Genomic DNA, 19,334 nt, shown 5'->3' with positions numbered 1-19,334 from the left:
ACAATTTCCCCACCAGGATGTGGCCCTTGGCTCAAAAGGTTTGCCCACCCCTGTCCTATGCATAGGAGCCAGAGGCTGGGGCATGCCACTGCTTCCGGGAGCAAGGCCCCTGACCCTGCTGGAGCGCTGGAGGGGGGCCATGCCGCTGCTTCCGGGAGCCGTGTGGAGCGGTCCCCGACCCTGCTCCCCGGATGGAGCGCTGGAGCAGGGCAAGCCCCAGACCCCGCTCCCCAGCGGGAGCTCGAGGGCCGGATTAAAATGGCTGGCGGACAAGATCCAGCCCACGGGCTGTAGTTTGCCCACCCCGATCTATGGGGCTAGCTCTTTTGGGTCCTGTTCCAGTCTGAAATCACTGTGGGAGGTGGGGAGTTGCTCATTTCTTTAATTAGTGTTTCCTAATTGTTCACAGCCTTCCTGATTTTGCAGAGGGTTTTTTCCTACTAACAAGTTTCACACTTACAATATTCATCTGTATCGAACAAGAGAAGTCCCAGGGCCTCCTTAGTCTTCTCTGGGGGGACCTTGCCACACACTCAGAGACTAAATTGATGAGCAAATAACCTGTGCTCTATTTGCAACCAGCACCATCTGATGTACTGCACATGCAAAGGTGGGTCTGTGTCAGGATCCCCGCTGGACAGGTGGGGAAACTGAGGCACAGGTCGGTAGCAATGAGAGTGTCAGAGCCAGGAACAGAACCTTGTTCTCCTGACTCTCATTCAAGCACCCTCGTCACTGGACCAGGAATGATACCATCGGGATTGGAGCAGTTACCATTTATCTAGCGCGCGGGGTCCCTGTCACCACCCCTTCCTTCGTGCTCGCTGAGGCTTCCCACCCAGCTGCCTTTCTGGATGCGATGCTTGATCTGGTCTAGAGAGACATGGGCTAGCTCCTAACAGCAGCAGTGGGCCCCGGTGGCACAGGCAGCCGCCCGAGTACATACCAAGGATTGGGCAGGAGGGTACTTGAGCAGAGCTGGCGTATGTATGTCAGCCCACACTAGGAATTACACCTCCCAGCTGCTGTGTCCACACACCCTGGACATGACTGTGGGCAAGTCATTCCTATTCTGTTTCTCAGTTTCCCCCTTTGTACAACAGTTTGCTCGATTACCAGAGGGGGGGGTCGTGAGGATTAGCCAATGGGGCAGATTCTCGAGTGGTGTAAACTGTCACAGCTTCCCTGACTTTGATGGAGCTCTAACAATTTGCATCAACCCAGCATCTGCCCCAGTGTCTGTGCAGTGCTTTAAAACAGAATGTGCTTTATTAGTGCCAGGTGTTAGCATTAGAAAGGGAGGGAGGGATGCAGGATCAGGGGATCCAGACAGCATAAGGTAGAGAGAGAAATGAGAAGGGGAAACAATGCCAGGCAAAGAGACAAAAGAAATGGGAGAACCTGAACGAGTTTTGTGCCAAAGGGGGCAGGGCAGATATAAGACTGTAGGTGGGGAGATTAAATCTTATTCTGTTCTGGGACACAGAGGAAGGACAAGGCTAAAAAGGAATAAAGCCAGGGCCCTGTTGGTTAATACACAGACCAAGGGAGAAATATTTTGAAATGTACGAGCAAAACAGAGCAAGACAAGAGCAGAATGCCATCATCAGTGAATTCAAGCAGAACTTCCTCACTCAGAGGGCTACTAACATATGGAATAAACAGCCAGAGGAGACTGCTGATGCAAATAGCATCAATGGGCTTCAAGAGGTTACTCCATATATTTTGGATGCTTGGGACTAGTCCAAATAGGAACTGCCACACCAGAACAGAGCAATGGTCCATCCAGTCTGGAGTCCGGACTCCGGCAGCGGTCTGTACAAAACATAGCCATGGCTTTAAGACTATCAAACACAGCGGCAGATCGAACTCTTTAACCTTCTCTTAAATTCAGGCACAGAGCGGGAATGAATTCAGTCAGGCAGAATCTCTCATGCTGTTATGATGGGAGCACAGACTGAGACCCAGCACACGAGAGGAGAGGAACAGGAAAGAGTGGGGGAAATCTGGAGATGACGAGAGGTTTACTGCTTTATTAATTATCCATCATGGTGTATTTCTTTCAGATCCCAGGACCCTGTTAAGCTTCTCCCTCCAAACTGTTGCAGGAATTCTGATCAGTTCGGTTGATCTAGCTGCAAGCTTCAGGGGTAATACCTTCACAGCTGACCAGAGGGAGTTTGCTGTGCCTCTGGGGTCTGGTGAGCTGCAGGGCACTGGGCTAGACCTCTCTGTCTGATCAGGCTTGGATTAGCCATCAGGGAATGAGGTGAGTTATTCTCTACTTGACTGTTTTAGGTCCTGATTCAGCAACACACTTAACATGCCAGTAGCTTCAATGATTCCAAATTCACTTGCTTAAAGTTAGGCACATGTGTAAATACCTTCCTGAGTCAGGGCCTTATGGATGTAAAGGTGCCTAGCTGCCTTGGCAAAGATGGGTGCCGATAAAAATAAATGTAGACCATAATTTTCTACAGCCTCGTATTCAGAGTCAGCATTCCGGTGGTCAATAATCTCCAGTGGGGAGCTGTAGGGGGAAAACCCCAGCAGGGCGCAGTGAGGATGGAGGTGAATTCTTCACCAGCAAAAGGGAGCGATGGTACCCAGATTCCACCCGCAATAAAAGCTACAATGTCTAGGTCTTCTATAGCTCTTTAAATCAGTAGATCTCAAAGTGCTTTACAGAGGTCAGTATCATTATCCCATTTTACGATGTGGAAACTGAGGCACTGGGCGGGAAAGTGACTTGCCCAAGGTCACCCAGCAAACCAGTGGCAGAGCCAGGAGTGACATCCATGTTTCCCAAGTCCCAGTCCAAGGTTCTTGCCACTAGCCCGTGCCTCCCACTAGCCCAGATAAGCTGGATGCTTTCTCCATAAGGTGCTCCTACATTACAGTGAGGAAAGCAGGAGAGATTAGAGATTTATTTAGTAGAAGCAATGAATGAAGGTTGCCATCAAAGCATCCTATCAGAGCAAATCATTGCAGCGTGGCCAACTCTTACGGCAAATCTCATGTTGTTGTTGTTTTTTCTTAAAGCCCTAAAACCTGGGAGTCACATGAATCCAACAGAATTGCAGCTTTCATTTAAAAACAAAACCAAATCAAGAAATGCCTAGCCTTCCTGGCTGCAAACAGAAGCTTAAGAATGTGAACCCTAAAGGTTAAAAAGTCAGAAAGCAAATAAGAGCTCCGAATGAATGATTTTTAAAACCTCATGTTTTTTAAGTCAATATCATGACTTTTTAGGCCCCAAGTCACGGATTTTTAAATTCTTGGGGTTGGCAATGGTGGTATTATTGCTATCAGTCTGCATTCACCTTTTTTGTCTCTTGTTTTATTCTTGGACTATAAGTTCTCTGGGGAAAGAACCATTTTTGTTCTGTTTGTACATCACCTAGCACAATGGGGTCCTTGTCCACAGCTGGGTCTCCTAGGCAGTACCAGAATACAAATAATAAATAATAATGTTCCTTATTAGCATCATTAGGTTTCAGAGTGAACACACATTGAGTAGAACTAGGCAGTGCACACATCTCAGAACTATTGTTTTGGGCTCTCTGCAGACTCAGGCAGACAGCATTGCAATGGGTCACTCTGTGAAAGTATCCTCTGCAACCATAAGGGCTAGAAACTTAAAGGGAAGGTTAAATTGAGCAGAACCTCCTGGGCTTGCCAGAGAGGTGCCAGGCTCGACGGCCCAGAACCAGCTCATTCTCCCCACCCGCTATGCAGAGTGCCCAGAGGAGCACAGGCATAGAGCGCAGAGTAAGGCTGTGGGGTACTAAGGGGCCTGGCAAGCACTCACCTCCTGGCAGAAGCTCACAATGTTTTCCCACAGGGCCTTGGCCTCCCCCTCATCCGTCTGCCGCCGCTTCTCCGCATCCATGCTCTCCCGCCTCTTGAGCGGCTTGGCCCCCTTGCGCTGCGTCATGTACAGCTGCGGGGTGTGGCAGGCCGCACAGTGCTTGGCCTTGAGTTCGTTGAGCAGGGTACAAGCGGGGCAAGACCACTGGCTCGGGCTGTCCTGTACCAAGGGCGGCTGGGAAGGGAAGAGGCGGGCCATTTTCCGGGCCGATGGGGCCTTGCTGCCGCAAGAGGCGCAACCCCCTTTGTCGGAGCTGCAGTCGACGCACTTGGGGGCAGGCTCGCCCTGTGCCCCATGTTCCTGGAAGCCGTGCAGTTTGGAGCAACCACAGGCTTTGCACTTCTGCACCAGGGTGGGGTTCTTTAGGGTGCACTTGGAACAGGCCCAGGTGGTGAAGTCGGGGCTGGAAGGGCTGCAGGGAGTGAAGCGCACCGAGTCCCCCGCCAGGTCAATAGTGTCACTGCCTTTCAGAGCACTGCAGGCCTCACACTTGCTCGACCCAGCCGAGTTGAGCAGGGCACAGGTGCTGCACTGCCAGTGGGACGGGCTGACCTCCATCTCCTCCTCCAGCACACTCAGCCGCTTGTTGGACAGCAGCTCCTGGAAGCGGGCAGCTGGGGGTGCCCTGGCCTGGCCCTGCGGAGACCCCTTCTGCCCAGACGTGGGCTGAGAGGCGTCAGGCACCTGTGGCTGCAGCTGGGGTGGCACCTCCCTGCGGCTCCTGGGCACGGGGTTGTTCTGGAGGCCAGGGGAAAAGGGGCTGAAGGTTGGCATCTTCTGAACGTCCTGCTCCATGATCGCCGGGCTCTGGCTGGCAACAGGGTCACTGTCCAGAGTTTCTATGGCAACACCGGGCTGCGGGGGAGCTGGGACCACATGGAACCCTGCTGGGGCAATGACTTCGGGGACTACCAGCGCCTCCGGGGGGATCTTGGGTAGCGAGAGCTTGCGTGGCCCCCCACAAGCGGAGCACGAGTTGGCCACGGGGGTGTTGTGCAGAGTGCAGCGCTGGCAGGCCCAGCCATCCTCCAGCTCCGCCTCGTTGGGGCTCTTCCCCCCAGACTCTTCGCTGTTGCTCTCCGTCTTGCATGCCTCCTCGGTGGCGATCCCCTTGGGCTCCACCAGGACAGCGGGCTTGGGCAGGACGGCGGGCTTGGGCAGGACGCCATTGATGATGGGCAGCGGGGAGCTGCCAGGCCCAGGCTCCGGTGTGAAGCCGCACACCTCACAGGCCTCCTTGCCCAGGAAGTTCCTGAAGGTGCAGCGGGCGCACGGCCATTTCTGCTCCTCCACACTGAGCCGCAGGATGTGGTTGAGGTCTGGCTTCTGGCGGGGGGCCTCACAGATGGAGCACTGGCGCTGGCCCACTGGGTTCAGGAAAGTGCAGCGGGTGCAGGACCACTCCCTCACAGCAGCCATAGAACCAGGAGAGTGGGTGTGACTGCAAGAGAGCAGGAGAAGAGACCGTTACCAACCCGCAGCATAGGGAGGGGAGCAAAGGAGAGCCTAGAACTCTGTGCAAAGGAGCCTCGAACCAGCTGCCATCAGATGGGCTTCTGGTAGGGGATGGACTAGGATGCTCTCTCTGCACTAGCCAGGGAGAATGCGTGCACACCTCTGTAGCAAACACACATAGCTCCTGCTAGAAAGGTGCTCATGTGCTTACGTAGACAGGACCTTGCTTACAGTACGGGAATATACAGGAGTCCAGCGTACTAGGGACTGGTTTCTCTGGCACGGACAACCCATTTCAACAAGCGCACAGCACCAAGCTGGCTTCCTACCAAACGACTTGAGGAGCAGCAGAAAGGCAGCCATCCAATGCTGTGCAATGGCTGTGGTCCCTTCCCGGACAGAAGAACACCCCCGCCCCACAAGGGCATGCCAGGCTCTCAGTGGATCCATCAAAGACCTGGAAGTGATCCCACTTTCTTCCCTTCCCTCTTGCTTTTCATGCCGAGATTTCACGTGTCAGCAGAACTTCCATGGGCAGTTCTCTGAGTAATCACATGGCACCAGGCAACACAACATAGATTCAATCGCACTCTGGACTCTACCGCACAGAAGCAGTGCTTTGGCTTAGAACTGTAGAGAAATGCATAGGCACATCTCAGAGCACAGGCTGAGAAGTATGTTAATACCACACCTCCAAGCAGCTTTTCTAAAGCACCTTTCTCCAGCTTACTCTTGATTAGTTTAAACTGCACCTGTGCCCATTCACCTTAAGTGAATATCTGGATTATTTACAGACAGGGCCGGTGTAACCGCTAGGCGAACTAGGCGACCGACTAGGGTGCCAAGATTTGGGGGTGCCAAAAAGCGGTGCCCCAAAAAATTTTTTTACACTACAGTGGAGTCACAACTTACACGGGGGTTAGGTTCTAAAGTCACCGCGTAAGAGGAAAATCGCGTATAGTGAAAATTACCATAAAAGTACAGTATACACTAGAACAGGGGTCCTCAACCTACGGCACGCATGCCAAAGGTGGCACGCAAGCCAATTTTTTTTTTTTAAATGGCAGGCTGCGGGTCCCGGCTGCCTCTGAGCCTGCTGCCGACCTGGGGTTCTGTTCACTCAGCTGGCAGCGGGCTGAGCAGGGCCAGCAGTGGGCCGGCTCCTGCCAGTTGGGGTCCCAGCCCTGCTCAGCCCGCTCAGCCTGCTGGGGTCCCAGCCAGCTCCGCTCAGCCTCCTGCCAGCCTGGGTGAATGGCCTGGGGTTCTGTTCACCCAGGGTTCCGTCCGCCGGCCTGAGGTTCCGTTCACCCAGGCCGGCAGGAGGCTGAGTGGAGCCGGCGGCTGGGACCCCAGCTGGCAGCAGGCTGAGGTCCCAGCCGCCGGCCCCGCTCAGCCCGCTGCCGATCTGCGGTTCTGGCTGCCAGCCCCTTGCCAGTCGGGGTCCCAGCCACTGGCCCCGCTCAGCCTCCTGCTGGCCTGGGGTTCCGTTCACCCAGGCCGCCAGGAGGCTGAGCGGATCCGGTGGCCGGGACCCCGGCTGGCAGGAGCCAGCGGATGGAACCCCAGACTGGCAGCGGGCTGAGCAGCTCAGCCTGCTGCCGGTCTGAGGTCCCGGCCACCAGCCCTGCTCAGCCCGCTGACGATCTGGGGTTCCAGCTGCTGGCCCCTTGCCAGCCAGGGTCTCGGCCACTGGCCCTGCTCAGCTTCCTGCTGGCCTGGGTGAACGGCAGGAGGCTGAGCGGAGTCGCCGGCTGGCAGCTGAGTGAACGGAACCCCAGGCCGGCAGCAGGCTCAGTGGTGGTCAGGACCCACAGCCTGCCATTAAAATAAATAAATAAATAAATCAGCTCGCGTGCTACCTTTGGCACATGTGCTGTAGGTTGAGAACCCCTGTTCTAGTGTAGACAGTGTATACTATGTATACTGTGTGTACTGTAGTTTATGGTAATTTTCATTATACGCGATTTTCCTCTTATGCGCTGCCCTTAGAACCTAACCCCCGCATAAGATGTTACTCCACTGTATTCATTTTTGAAAATTTATAGTAAGTGATGCTCCGGAGGGGGAGGGGGGGACGCAAGGTGGAAGTTTCGCCTAGGGTGCAAAATATCCTTGCACCGACCCTGTTTACAGACAGACACAATGATCATGTAACAGAAGCCCCTGTTGTAAGACAGATATGCAAGGGGAAGAAAAAGACACTCTGGTTAAAAAAAATCAGGTTTTTAAAAGAAACAAATGTTCTTACCTGGGTAATTCATAACAACGTCGCTTATTAAAACTTGAACACATTTTAAAAATCTAATCTACATCTCACCCTGAATGGTGAGTATTTGCTTTGTTCCCACTACTCAACTGTGGCACTAGCCAGTTTCACTTCTGGTCCCAGACTCTTTCTAGTAGCACAGGGAAACTGCTACAAGGTTTGCAATGTAACACTTCAAGGGAAGCTTTAAATCCTAACCGGGCAAAAAACAAACCCAAACCACTTTTTATTGGAAAAGGAAACAAAAGTGATGGACACACGGCTAGTGAGCTTAGATTTTGTTGGATCTTTTAGTACAGAAACATTTGGTAAAACATTGAGCCTATGCAAAGTTGGCTGTTCCCTCAATGCTGGGGAAGCCTTTACTCGGAGCTGTGTGCTTGGAGATTAAGCTCTCTGCCTTACCGTCGCACTAGTAGTGTTTTCTGCCTGAGAAACGCACAATCTCCCCTAGCAGGGATGCAGGGTCATATGTATACCCACCAGAGTAGCAATGTTCTTTCCAGCTTGTAGCACGTACTAACAGGTGCCAGGAAATGCAGGGTCTGTGCCAACAGCCCAGAGCGTGAACGAAGGTCAGCACATCAGGCTGAGATGGGAACTTCCTGCCTCTTTCCTCATTTACGGGAGGGATTTGAGGGTTGGAAAAATTATAAATCTAAACAGAAAAATTGTGAAAAGATAGAGAGAAAAATCCCAATCTGTGTCAAGGGGATGGGACCCTTGAAGGGGGAGCGGGGCCCGTACACCTGACTGGTCAGCTGCCTCCTAAATGGGTATTAAGAGAAGGCACCTGGGGTAACTCAAGGAAGAGCAGGAGAAAGCTGCCTGAGAAAGACACAGGAGCAGCAGAGGAGAGCTGGGCCAGGGAACCACCGCAAAGACTGAAAGGTGAAGAAGAACATTGTTGGTGAGGACTGGCCAGAGCTGGGGGTGCCCTGGAAAGTTTCAGGGGAGCTCATGCAGAGGCCCCTAGGAACAAGGGGAAGAACCAGCCTCTGTAAGGGAAGCTGAGCCTGATTGATGCTGGAAAGTGGACTTGCAGGCAAGGGACCCCTGGGGAGTGGAACACTGCAGGAAGCCCCCTTGCGACAGGCTGAAGCAGAGGGCTGTGGGAAGCTGAGCCCTGGCCCAAGGGGTGGTCCTGCAGGGATGTCCCCTGAGCAGGGGTAGGAGTCCCAAGTAGGAAGGAGGCCAGACGTGGGGCTATGGAAGAAGAGTTGTGGGAAGGAAGCGATTCTGGGAGCAATCAGGAGGGTGATCCAGAGCCAAAGGCAGAAAGAGGAGAGGGACAGACTGGTTAACGGAATGGTTTCATCACGAGGGTTTTTCGGGTTATTGCATGTACACTATGCATAGAGGCAGGCATTTGAATTGGCCATTGAGAGAGACCGAGCTCCTTGTATGGCCGGACCATGCCATGCCATGGCCTGCCACAGGAAGGCGCCCCAGATTGGGGTCGCCCTAGGACACTCAAGCCCAATGGGCCCTCAGCAAACAGCCCTGATCCTGCCATCATGTCCATCGAGGCAGACCCTTTCCCCCCACTGGGGATCAGTGCAGCACAAGGATCCACCTGTGCAGGTCTGACTGCAAGATCGGGCTTGCAAAGAGAAACCCAGCAGTTCTACAGCAAAGGAAACTACACCCCAGGCCGCTAAATAGCACCTCCTTGCAGCACTTCTCCCTTGGAAAGAAGAGCTTTGCAGCATGCTCTGAAGGCTGACAAGTTCAGGCTACTCTGGGCAACAGGGCAGGAGCAAGGTCCAGACCTGAGGGGCTCTCACACTGGATGACAGCCAGCAGCTCCCTCTCTGTTATGCCAAGGCGCCTCTGGCTCCCAGCTCAAGTGCTCCTACTGATCTCAGCTGCAACAGAGCAGCATGGGGAGTGAGGGATCTCATCCCTCAGCCAGGCAGTCCCAGAGCTTTAGGAGTTAGCACAAACACCTTCAACTCAGCCCAGATCTCTACAAGTAGCCAATGCAGGCCCATTGTGCCCCGGGCACAGCGCCCTGATTCCCGAGCAGCCCAGCCCCTTCTGCGCCAGCTGCACTTTCCGAACACAGCCCCAAGTTGAGCACTTTGCTACAACTGAGTCTTGAGGCAACAAACCCATGCAACAGGGTAGTGAGAGCCACACAGGTGGGGAAAAAGAGACAGCCTCCTGGCCACATGCAAATGAAAACAGCTGTCCTCACCAGCGCTGGAAGACAAGCCAACAACGGCTTAACAGCGACACTCCCAAGTGGAAAGCCCAGGTAACCAAGAGTGGGCAAGTCTCCCCCACCCCCACCAGAAGGGCCGCTGTGATCTTTGCCATCTCTTCTACTGGATTTTCCCAACCCCCCAAGAGAATACTTGGATATATATATTTTAAAACAAAGTCCTTCTCAGAGACTCATATTAATTCTGAGAGCCCGCACAAAATCTCTTTCTGGTTCACATCATGCTCTTTAATAGTTTGTACTTTACCAGGCGTTTATTGGAGTTATTTCGGGAAACTTTCATAACAAGGTGAAATATAAAAATTGATTTTCCTTTCTTCTGCCTTGAGTCATACAGCTCTGAGCTACCACGAGATGATCAGCAGCCTCTCATGCAAGTCTCCAGCTTACTGGAGTCCACTCTAGCTATTTCTACCCCACTATTTCCATCTGTGTGCTCTACACATACAGATACACACCTGCAAACACACACAGACACACTTACTTACCAGTCTCTGTACTGCAGCTGAGGCCAACTGCCTCAATCAGGACGAGGGCCACAGTGTGGTAGGGGCTGTACAAACCCATGAGGAGACATGGTCCTTGCCCCTAAGATATGTGTGCGCATGCAGACAGACAGACAGAGTGACTGACTGACAGACCCTCATCTCTTACTCTGATCTGCATGGGTGGACCCCTTTGGAGCCCCCTGACTTCCTGTAAAACACACAAGCATGTGAAAATCCAGTTGTTCCGCCAGTCCTGTGGCCACCTCCCTCTGCTTCCTGACATCACAGACACTTCTCAACTCTGGGGGAAGCAAATGAGACAAAAAAACGGTCTGTGCTCTCCCTGTCCTGCCATGTCCAGCCTGGAGGCGTTTGGTTTACAAAGATCAGTCACCGCTCAGCAAACCAGACTCAAAACATGCAGCACTAAGGAATTAAATGGCTCCTTACTGCCCGATGCTACACACTGGGATGTCTTAGCACACGCAGCTGCCACCTGGGAACAACCAAGTGCAAAACCTGCTGCAGCTCACCAGTGGAATGAGCTTCGTCTCAGTGCAGCCCCTCGTCCACACGATGGCTCAGCACAATCACATGGACCAGGGGCGCTGATAGCAACCAGAGGCTAACACCACCTGACAGCTGTTAGCTTACATACATAAATGAAGCTGGCAGCTGCAGCCACACCATCAACATGCCACTGCAGTTGGTGCCACGTTCAGCACAGAAGCCATAGATGGACTGGGCTGCAGAGACTGAATTAGCCCGTCCCCGCTGTGGAGCAGGGCTGCGGCATGTCACTGGAGAAGCCTGCGCTGCTGTATCCATCCTCTTGGCTGAGACTACAAGAGTCAGGGACCATCAAGTGTCAAGCGGGGGGAAGGAGAAAAGGAATCCGCATGGATCTCATCATATACTGGCCACGGACAGATTAGGCACCTCAATGCTCCCCGTGCCCAAAATGGGGCAGCATCCCACGTCTGTCAGCATCTGCCATTACCAGACCCGAGATGCTAAACCACAAACATCCCCGTCTCACGAGCGCGCTGCAGGCCCAGAGGAACTTTTACCATTGCTCTTCACCTGGGTGAGTATGGAGTGTGCCCCTCAAGTGCTGCAGGGTCGTACATTGATGGTAGACCTTCAAGGAAAGCCAGTGGGGTTCATGATCAGTAGGCCACCCTTTTCCCACACCAGCTCAGGACTGAACCCAGACTTGTGCATGATAGGGGACACAGGTGGGATATAAATGCAGGGACCCTAACTAGGAACAGGAGTCTATGGAACTTCTTGGAAGAACAGGGCTAGAACCCGTGATGCCCTAAGTAAACTTCACTCTGGGTTACCCCAGGTTCTGCTTCTTGTGCCTGAAGTCTCCCGCTGCAGTTTTGATTGAAGGCGGTATTCTTCCCTTCCTGCCTTACATCATTGTGTAATACTGCTGTGGGGTGTTAACCAGCCACGAAGTTTCACCCCAGAGCTGGCTGCATTTCAGTGGTGGACAGAATTAGCCTTTGCTATACATTTGGCAAAGTGCTTTGCGATCCTTTGGCACTGTAATACATTATTATTACTGCTTCAAGGAGAACGGCAGCCTGCTAGCCTCTGTGAATGTGGGCACCGGTGCAGGGAAAGATTTGAACAGATCCCACACACCATGCAGACCTCCCATCTAAATCACAGGACTCAACAGGTCGTCCTCTCAATTAAAAAACAATGCCCTTTATATTTACACTACAGCCAAGTCCACTCCCCTCTTCATCACAAGGGGCCTGGCTCAGAAAAGGGAACATGTATCTAAAATCTCACTGATGGTGTATTCACCATGCCGGCAGCCCTCAGCAAATTCTCACTGCCAGGTGGGCAATGCCCATTTTCTTATTATATGAGCCAAGAAGGATGGGGAATGGGCATCAGTAGCATCAGGTAATACTGACTGAACTGCCCAGAAGCACAGTGCCCATTGCAAAAGCCGACCTGCTTAAGTTGGGGAGGTGGGGATCAGATGAACCGATTCCTGCTCCACTAAATCACAGACAAACCGGGGGATGCTCTGCCTAGCTGCTTCCAATGGGAGCTGAGGGCATCAGCAATTTGCAGGGAGAAGATCTTAATTACGAGCCTCTGCCCTGGGCCACCCTGTCTGTCTCTGATTCAGCCCGTACACACACTGACCCACTCTACCAGTCCTCCTCGATGCTGACCCTGCTCTCCAAGTCACAGAGAAACCAGCTGCTGTTCCCATCCCCCACCCCAGCCTGACCCTCCTCTTCCCCTCTCAGCCCCCCCAATCAGCCTGACCCCCAGGAGTTCCTACACCCACCCCTCCCAGGAGCGTGCCCTTGAGGGAGCCCCCCCAAACCATCCCCTCCTAGGAATTCCTACCTCCCACACCCCAGTCCCTGCTCCTTACCCCGCCCTGCTGGTGAGCCTCAGGTCTATCCACCCCACTTCCCTGGCACTGAGAGGAGCCGGAGCCCCAGCCGCTGTGGTTTCAGCGCACCAAGGGTCCAGCATGCACAGCGGCACACGGCACTTACAAAATTGCTCCATGGCCACTGGCGTGGACATGTATATGCACAGCTTGCAAGGAAGGGGGAGGGCGAGGCAGTAGAAAAACCAGCCAGCTGGCAACCCTGCACTCCAGCCACTGCTCTGGTGAGCAGGTGCAGCCCACGTCCTGTGGCACAGTCGAGAATGCACAAAAGGCCCCATGGGACGGCTGGGGAACCACTGAACTACACACAAAGGCCTGGCCTACACCAGACAGTTGTACCACTTTAACTACACCCGCAGAGCTTAACCAACACAACCCCCTCATGCGAACGCACTTACACTGGTATGAAGGTGCTTGGGAGTCACACCCCCGAGCTGACTCAGTTATACCACACAACTTCCCAACTTGCATGGAGGACAGGTCCATCAATGGCTGTTAGCAACCCCATGCTCTGGGTGTCCCTAGCCTCTGACTGCCAGAAGCTGGGACTGGACAACAGGGGATGGCCACTCTCAGTGCATTCCACTCGATGGCGTGAGTTCACCTCTCCAAGAGATGGTCGCTAGGTCGACAGAAAAATTCTAGCTGCCCTACACTGAGGGTTCGGCGACCTACCCACTGCGCTCGGGGTGCCCGATTTTTAAGTGTAGAGCAGGCCTTAGAAAACTCAATTGCTGCAGTGCTTTACACCACCTCGAGTTCCCAATCTGAGAGGTGTGGGTGTGTGAGCTCGAGTTCCATCCACCCACGTCAGAGTCCGGCTGTAAGAAGGCAGTACATGAACCAATACGGTCTGGGAGCTGCTGTTTAGAGCCTTCACAAGGGCAGATTTCAAGCAATGCCAGGGGAGACAGCAAAAGGGATACGAGTCTCAGATCAGATGGGGCCCGGCAGAAAGTGTGGGGCATTCATAGCAGCAAAGGAAAAGGAACCGTGAGACTGAACCTGCCTCAAGGGGCAGAGGCTCCTTGTGGAAGCTCCAGGACATGGGACTGGAGGGAAAACTGCATGGCATTGCCTCAGGGAGACTTCCCTTCCGATAACATTTCCAAGGGCACGGATGTGTCAGAAGGCCGCTGCAGTTGGAATTTTCCAGCCGAGCACCACCCCTCCCCATGCAAGAGGCAGTCTGGAGCATTCCCAGATGTACAAGGAGAGAGATGGAGAGAAAGGAGAGCCCATTACAGAGCTACAATTGTTCCTCTGCTGATCTGTCCCTTAACTAAACGGGACAAGGTGACTCGGGCTAGATGGTGCAGAGGGGAAAGCACTAGCCAGTCCCCTTTGGAGTGCTGGGCTCCCATCCTGACCAGCTCTCGGCTGTGATGAGTTTGGTGGCCTCAGCTGAGCTGGTAGTGAATATTTGCCCACCACCACCTTTGGCATGCTTGTGAGGGAGGCCCAGGGCTGGAATAAGCCAGGGGGCTGCTAGTGAGGCAGAGTTGGGGGAGTGGTGCAGGACTAGAATAGCAGCATCCGGATAGTACTGACGGCCGCTGGCAGGATTGGGAGGGGGGGCCCTGGAACAGCAGTCCCCACCCCCTGCAGCTCAGAAGTGAGGGGCATTGGCAGGGCTGTGTGGGATCAGCTGGCACATCAGCTGTTTCCAGCCCTTGTTACCCAACCCATCACATTCATCTACTCTAAAAAGAGGAGGACAACAGGTCAGATGGGAGAGGGAAGTGGACTCTTACTCTCTTGAAGGGGCAGCATCCACCCCTGCCCTAGCCATCCCTATTCTGTAACAACATCCAGCAGGCAAGGGGCAGATGACAAGGCCCTTCCCTGGGGACTTACAGCACAGTGAGACTGGAGGTCTAACTAGAGCAGGGATCAAAAAGAGCAAGAAACAAGGTGAGGTAGGGGACTGCTTCATTACACTGCTGCTTTGCAGGGAAACGAGCAAGCCAGGGGCTGGCACGCTGCCACCAGATGTGCATTATGGAGCAGATGCATACTGGCTTCTCCCAGGTGAAGGGTGCTAGCCATGTCCCCCCATCTAGATGTGCCCTCTGCTGGCAGGTTAAAGGAGTTTTGGTACAGTGTGATGAGAGAGAGGAGATCCAAGCATCAGAGTGAAAACACAATGGTCCCCATTACCTCAGTACTAGCCCAGAGCGACTGCATTGACTGGCACAGAGTTATTCACCATCTACAGCTGCTCAAGGGTCACCAGAATCAGTTCCTCTCTCTACAGAAAATTCTTCCAAAAGATCTAAAGCCTTTAAACTTGTTGTCTCAGTTCTCTCTAGTGGAAAAATCAATTGTTCTTGTTAACAAGGTGCAAACTCGGAATTCTCTAATACACAATATATTCCAGCCAAATCCTCCTGCTTGACAACACAAGGAAAGCACTAAGCTTCTTTATAGAAGCTATCTGGCTTGATTTTCCTCTAGCAACAAATCACTTCCCCTCTCCCCAGAATGACCCTTCGGCATTCACTGATATTTCCAATCTCAGACATTGCTCCACAACGGTAGCATGGACTGCTCTGCGGCATGTGGATCTCAGTGTGGCCCCACGGCTGTTTCACAAAAGCTCCACCCAGGAGGCCCAAGAGACAGTATCTTCTCTTGAGAGATGCCCCATGATTGTAAAAGCAGGAGATGCTGTCAATCGGGTAACAAGCCATGCTGCATTGACAGAGCTGTATATGCACCCAAGATTGGAAATAGGCGGCTTGAGGTCAGGACTGAAGTGCAGGTCAGACTTTGGCCATGCCCTAGGCATCAAAACTGAGATTAACAAATTCACGTCACTTATAATCTAATGCAGAGCTAACCCTCCTGTCTTCAGGGTGAAATGCCAGAGTGTTCACCCACCACTAGCATGTCACAAAACATGGTTTGGCAAGTATTTTACACCCTTCCTGCCGTGACCCCAACACCTGACAAGAAAAGAACGGCTGTCTAAATGAGACAGGACCCAAGCAGGGACCCTCATCAAATCCTGGTAAATTACAGTACAGGCAGGAAGAGTCTGACCATTATCCCAACACTTCCAAGCTTGTTCCAGACAGCCAACCACCCCGCCCCTGCCAGAAGTAGGAACTGACAGCCAGGGCTGCCCAGCATGGAAATAAGAGAGCTGTTCCTTTTTCCTTTCCACTCTCCGCACCCAATTCACCTCCTAACCCATGCCCCCAGCTGTGCTGGGGACTTGCTGTGAAGCCAGTCACCGCTGCCTGAATACAGCTGTTCATGCTAGATCCAGGCAGGGAGCCCATTTCCCGAGATGAGCCGGTCTTCTAGGTCAGCAGCCAAACAATGCCATCCTGCTTCTCCAGTAAGACCCATTGTGATGTCACAAGCGCTGCTTCGTACATGGGTGACTCGCCCACCTTGAGCCAGAAGAGTTTCCTCCGCACAAGCTGCATTTCCAGCTACCCTTTGGCTTCACTGTACTCAGACTTCCCCACATCTCCGTTGACTTCAGATATCAGCTCTGCTTTATCCACCACGGATGGAGGCACCAGGCTTTCTAGCAAGATCCTACTGAGTCTCTCAACCTCAGCATCGTGCCCAGAGCCATCCTCATCCCCTGGAAACTACTCCAGGACTGGAAACTCCTAGAGTTGACTCCTGAGCCACCAGCCAAGTCAAGTAGTGCTCCACCTTCCTCTAAAGCAGTAGTGTGCTTGTGCAAAGGAATTTAATAGAGCGTAAATCCCCATGGTCTTTTAGAAACATACAGACTTCTTCATAAGGGAAAGGGCACTAAAGCCAATGACTGGAGATCACAAGTCCTGGGTTCAGCTCCCAGCTCTGCTACTGACCCCCCTATGTGACCCTGGGCAAGTCACTCTGCTTGCACGTGCCTCGATTTCCCCATGCAAAACAGGGATAGTAATTTACCTGTCCCTCATGTGGAGAGAGACTCAGGCCCATTGAGGTACAGATTCTGTGTACACCGGGTGAAAAGCCATTGGGGCTGGAATGCCTTGAGCTCACAGCGCACACCCTTCGTTATCCCATGGGTTTTTAAAGCACTGTTTGTAACCCCTGGGCAGCCAGGTTTAACTCAGGTCCTCCACTGTTTACAATAGCTGCTCCCTGACCCATGCAGGAAGCCAACAAACTTTGCAGATCCAATAGTCTGGCCGATTCTACTCCACCCTACAGCACAACACCTTGAGTTTGGAAGTTACCCATCAGTCCCAACCCGCCCTGCTCAAGCCACTGTGCTGGGTACCCTGGAGCAGACACCGCAGGACTCCAGCATGCATTGGTACAATTGCGCCCAACAAGCAGATGCTCTGGGCAGATGTGCCAAAAGCCGTGCTGCTGAAAGGTTGAGCAAGAAAAACGCCTGTTTCATGAAACCGCAGTCTCACTGTGTGTGGCCGCACCAACCGCAAGCACGGATGGGGCTGCGGTTTGAACCACTGCAAACCTAGGCTACGCCTGGGTTCCCTCGGTCCAGTAGAAAGGGGGGAGGGGTACAAAATCCATCCTCTTGTTGATCGTGTTAATGAAATAAAAGCTTCTTGTTACTGAAATATTAATTGAGTGCTCCAGAGCTTTATTATAAATTTATACCTTCTCCAATGCCTGCCTACTCTTTGGAGTCAGCCTAGGCCAAACCAGCCACCAGCTCCCAGGAAAGCAACTCAGAAGGGGAAGAAATTTACCAGGGGTCAGGTCATTAGTCCTTCATGCCAAACTCTCATCCAGCCGGCCCTCGTCCTTCCAGAAGTTTCACTCCCCTGAACGCAGCAGACTCAGAGTTATGGGCCATTTACTGAAGCATTTGTGCTGAAAATGGCACTTTCCACTGGTAATAACTTGTGAATGAGTTGAAGCATGAGGACTGTATTTGCAGAGTTTAATAAGGACATGGGAATAGGAGGGTTATTCATCAAAATATAAAAGTGTAAGAAATCCAATTCTGTGGCTATAGAATGGGCAAAGGTGTATGATTGGAGGGCAAACTATAAGAGGGGGCAGCGGTGTTAAGAGGACCATTAATGCATTCATGTCACTGTCTCACACACACACACACACCAGCCTACAACAGATACAAACTGCCTAACTCGAGATCGTGTATCAATCCCTCCACAGTTTCAGTTTAGCAGCCTTCCTGCCCTAGTAGGGTTAGTTCTACTAGCTCTATCGCAGCACACACATCAGTAAATATACTGTGGAATCCCACAAAATATGCCCGACTGGAGGATACAGAGGACTGTGACTTTTAAGCAAAGGTTTCTGGTCAAAATATAAGAACCCAATCAATGAGAACCCTATAATAAAAACAGACTCAGAAAACAGGGAGTTTATTTTACAGGATACTTTGGCACTAGCAAAATAATGCAGAGAACCCACGGTAAACTGCGGTGTTTTGGGCACTAATTTACATCAGTTGACGTATTTCATAAAGCATTTTTTACACCTTTAACTCGCCATTCTTCTGATCAAACAGGAAAGCTGGGGGCTTTGGAAAGCACTCTGCTGCAATATGGAACGAAATGAAGTTTTTTTTCTCCTGCTGGTAATAGCCCACCTTAATTGATTACTCTCGTTATAGTTAATATGGCAACACCCATTTTTTCCATGTTCTCTGTGCATATATATCTTCTTACTGTATTTTCCACTGCATGCATCCGATGAAGTGGGTTTTAGCCCACGAAAGCTTATGCTCAAATAAATGTGTTAGTCTCTAAGGTGCCACAAGTACTCCTCGTTCTTTTTGCTGATACAAACTAACATGGCTACCACTCTGAAATCCAGCTACTGTGGCTTTGAGCAGGGGGTTGGACTAGATGACCTCCTGAGGTCCCTTCCAACCCTGATATTCTATGATTCTATGTCTAGCTCCTGGATTGGTGACAGCAAATGTTTAAAGATGACTTATTTGCATCCACAAAACTGCAGGTACAAACATTGCCAATCAAAACTGGAGGTGCCATTCTAGAGACTAGCAGGTGAGTCCTCAGCTGTGACCAAGCACTTGCCCTGGCACAAATCAGAGCAGCCCAAGGGTCTAAGTTGCACTGCCGGGCAGCAGTCTCTCACTTCACCCCAAGGACCCATTCTGCCAGGCAGTGACACACAGAGGATAGCAGAGTTTCAACCACACTGCCTTTTCCCGGCTATGGCCTCTGCACCAGGGCCAGAATGAGGGGCCAATTTAGGAAATCCCTTAATAGCCAGTTAAGCTCTGCACTGCAGGTGGAGGGAGGGGGGCAGGATCTAGTAGAGGTTACAGTGTATCTGAAAATACAGCCCTTGGAGTTCTAAGCCTGGCACCAAGTTTTAAGTGTCCAGAAAGGGGACTCTTCTCCAACCTCCCTGTACCCTGTAGCTCTAGCATACTGCACAGCCTCTGATGTTCCTACCCAACAGCTAACACAGAGGAGACCCAGGACTTTATTATTTCTCCCATAAAATCATCAAAGCGGGATCTCAATTTTTAAGGTCTGCCTGATGAGAAAAACTAGGATGTGCATCGTTAGCCTTTAATTGGTCTTAATATCTCAGGACACTGAAGCAATTACCTTTCGGGAGGAAACCGGTTTGGCTAGCAGTGAGCT

The 19,334-nt window shown here is 52.1% G+C and overlaps 1 protein-coding gene across 1 annotated transcript in view; it reads right to left on the bottom strand.

Moving 5' to 3' along the window:
* The window catches only part of CAPN15 (calpain 15), a 69,304-nt gene that overhangs the window by 15,209 nt on the left and 34,761 nt on the right, over window positions 1–19,334 (bottom strand). Inside the window, exon 2 of the mRNA XM_065412659.1 lies at window positions 3,812–5,312. Within this exon, the coding sequence (XP_065268731.1) occupies window positions 3,812–5,290 (1,479 nt within the window). The 5' untranslated portion in view covers window positions 5,291–5,312. The remainder of the gene's footprint in view (window positions 1–3,811; window positions 5,313–19,334) is intronic.

The sequence above is a fragment of the Emys orbicularis genome, chromosome 10 (genome assembly GCF_028017835.1).
Source record: "Emys orbicularis isolate rEmyOrb1 chromosome 10, rEmyOrb1.hap1, whole genome shotgun sequence".
Classification (NCBI taxonomy): Eukaryota; Metazoa; Chordata; order Testudines; family Emydidae; genus Emys; species Emys orbicularis.
This window is presented reverse-complemented; position numbering and strand designations above follow the sequence as displayed.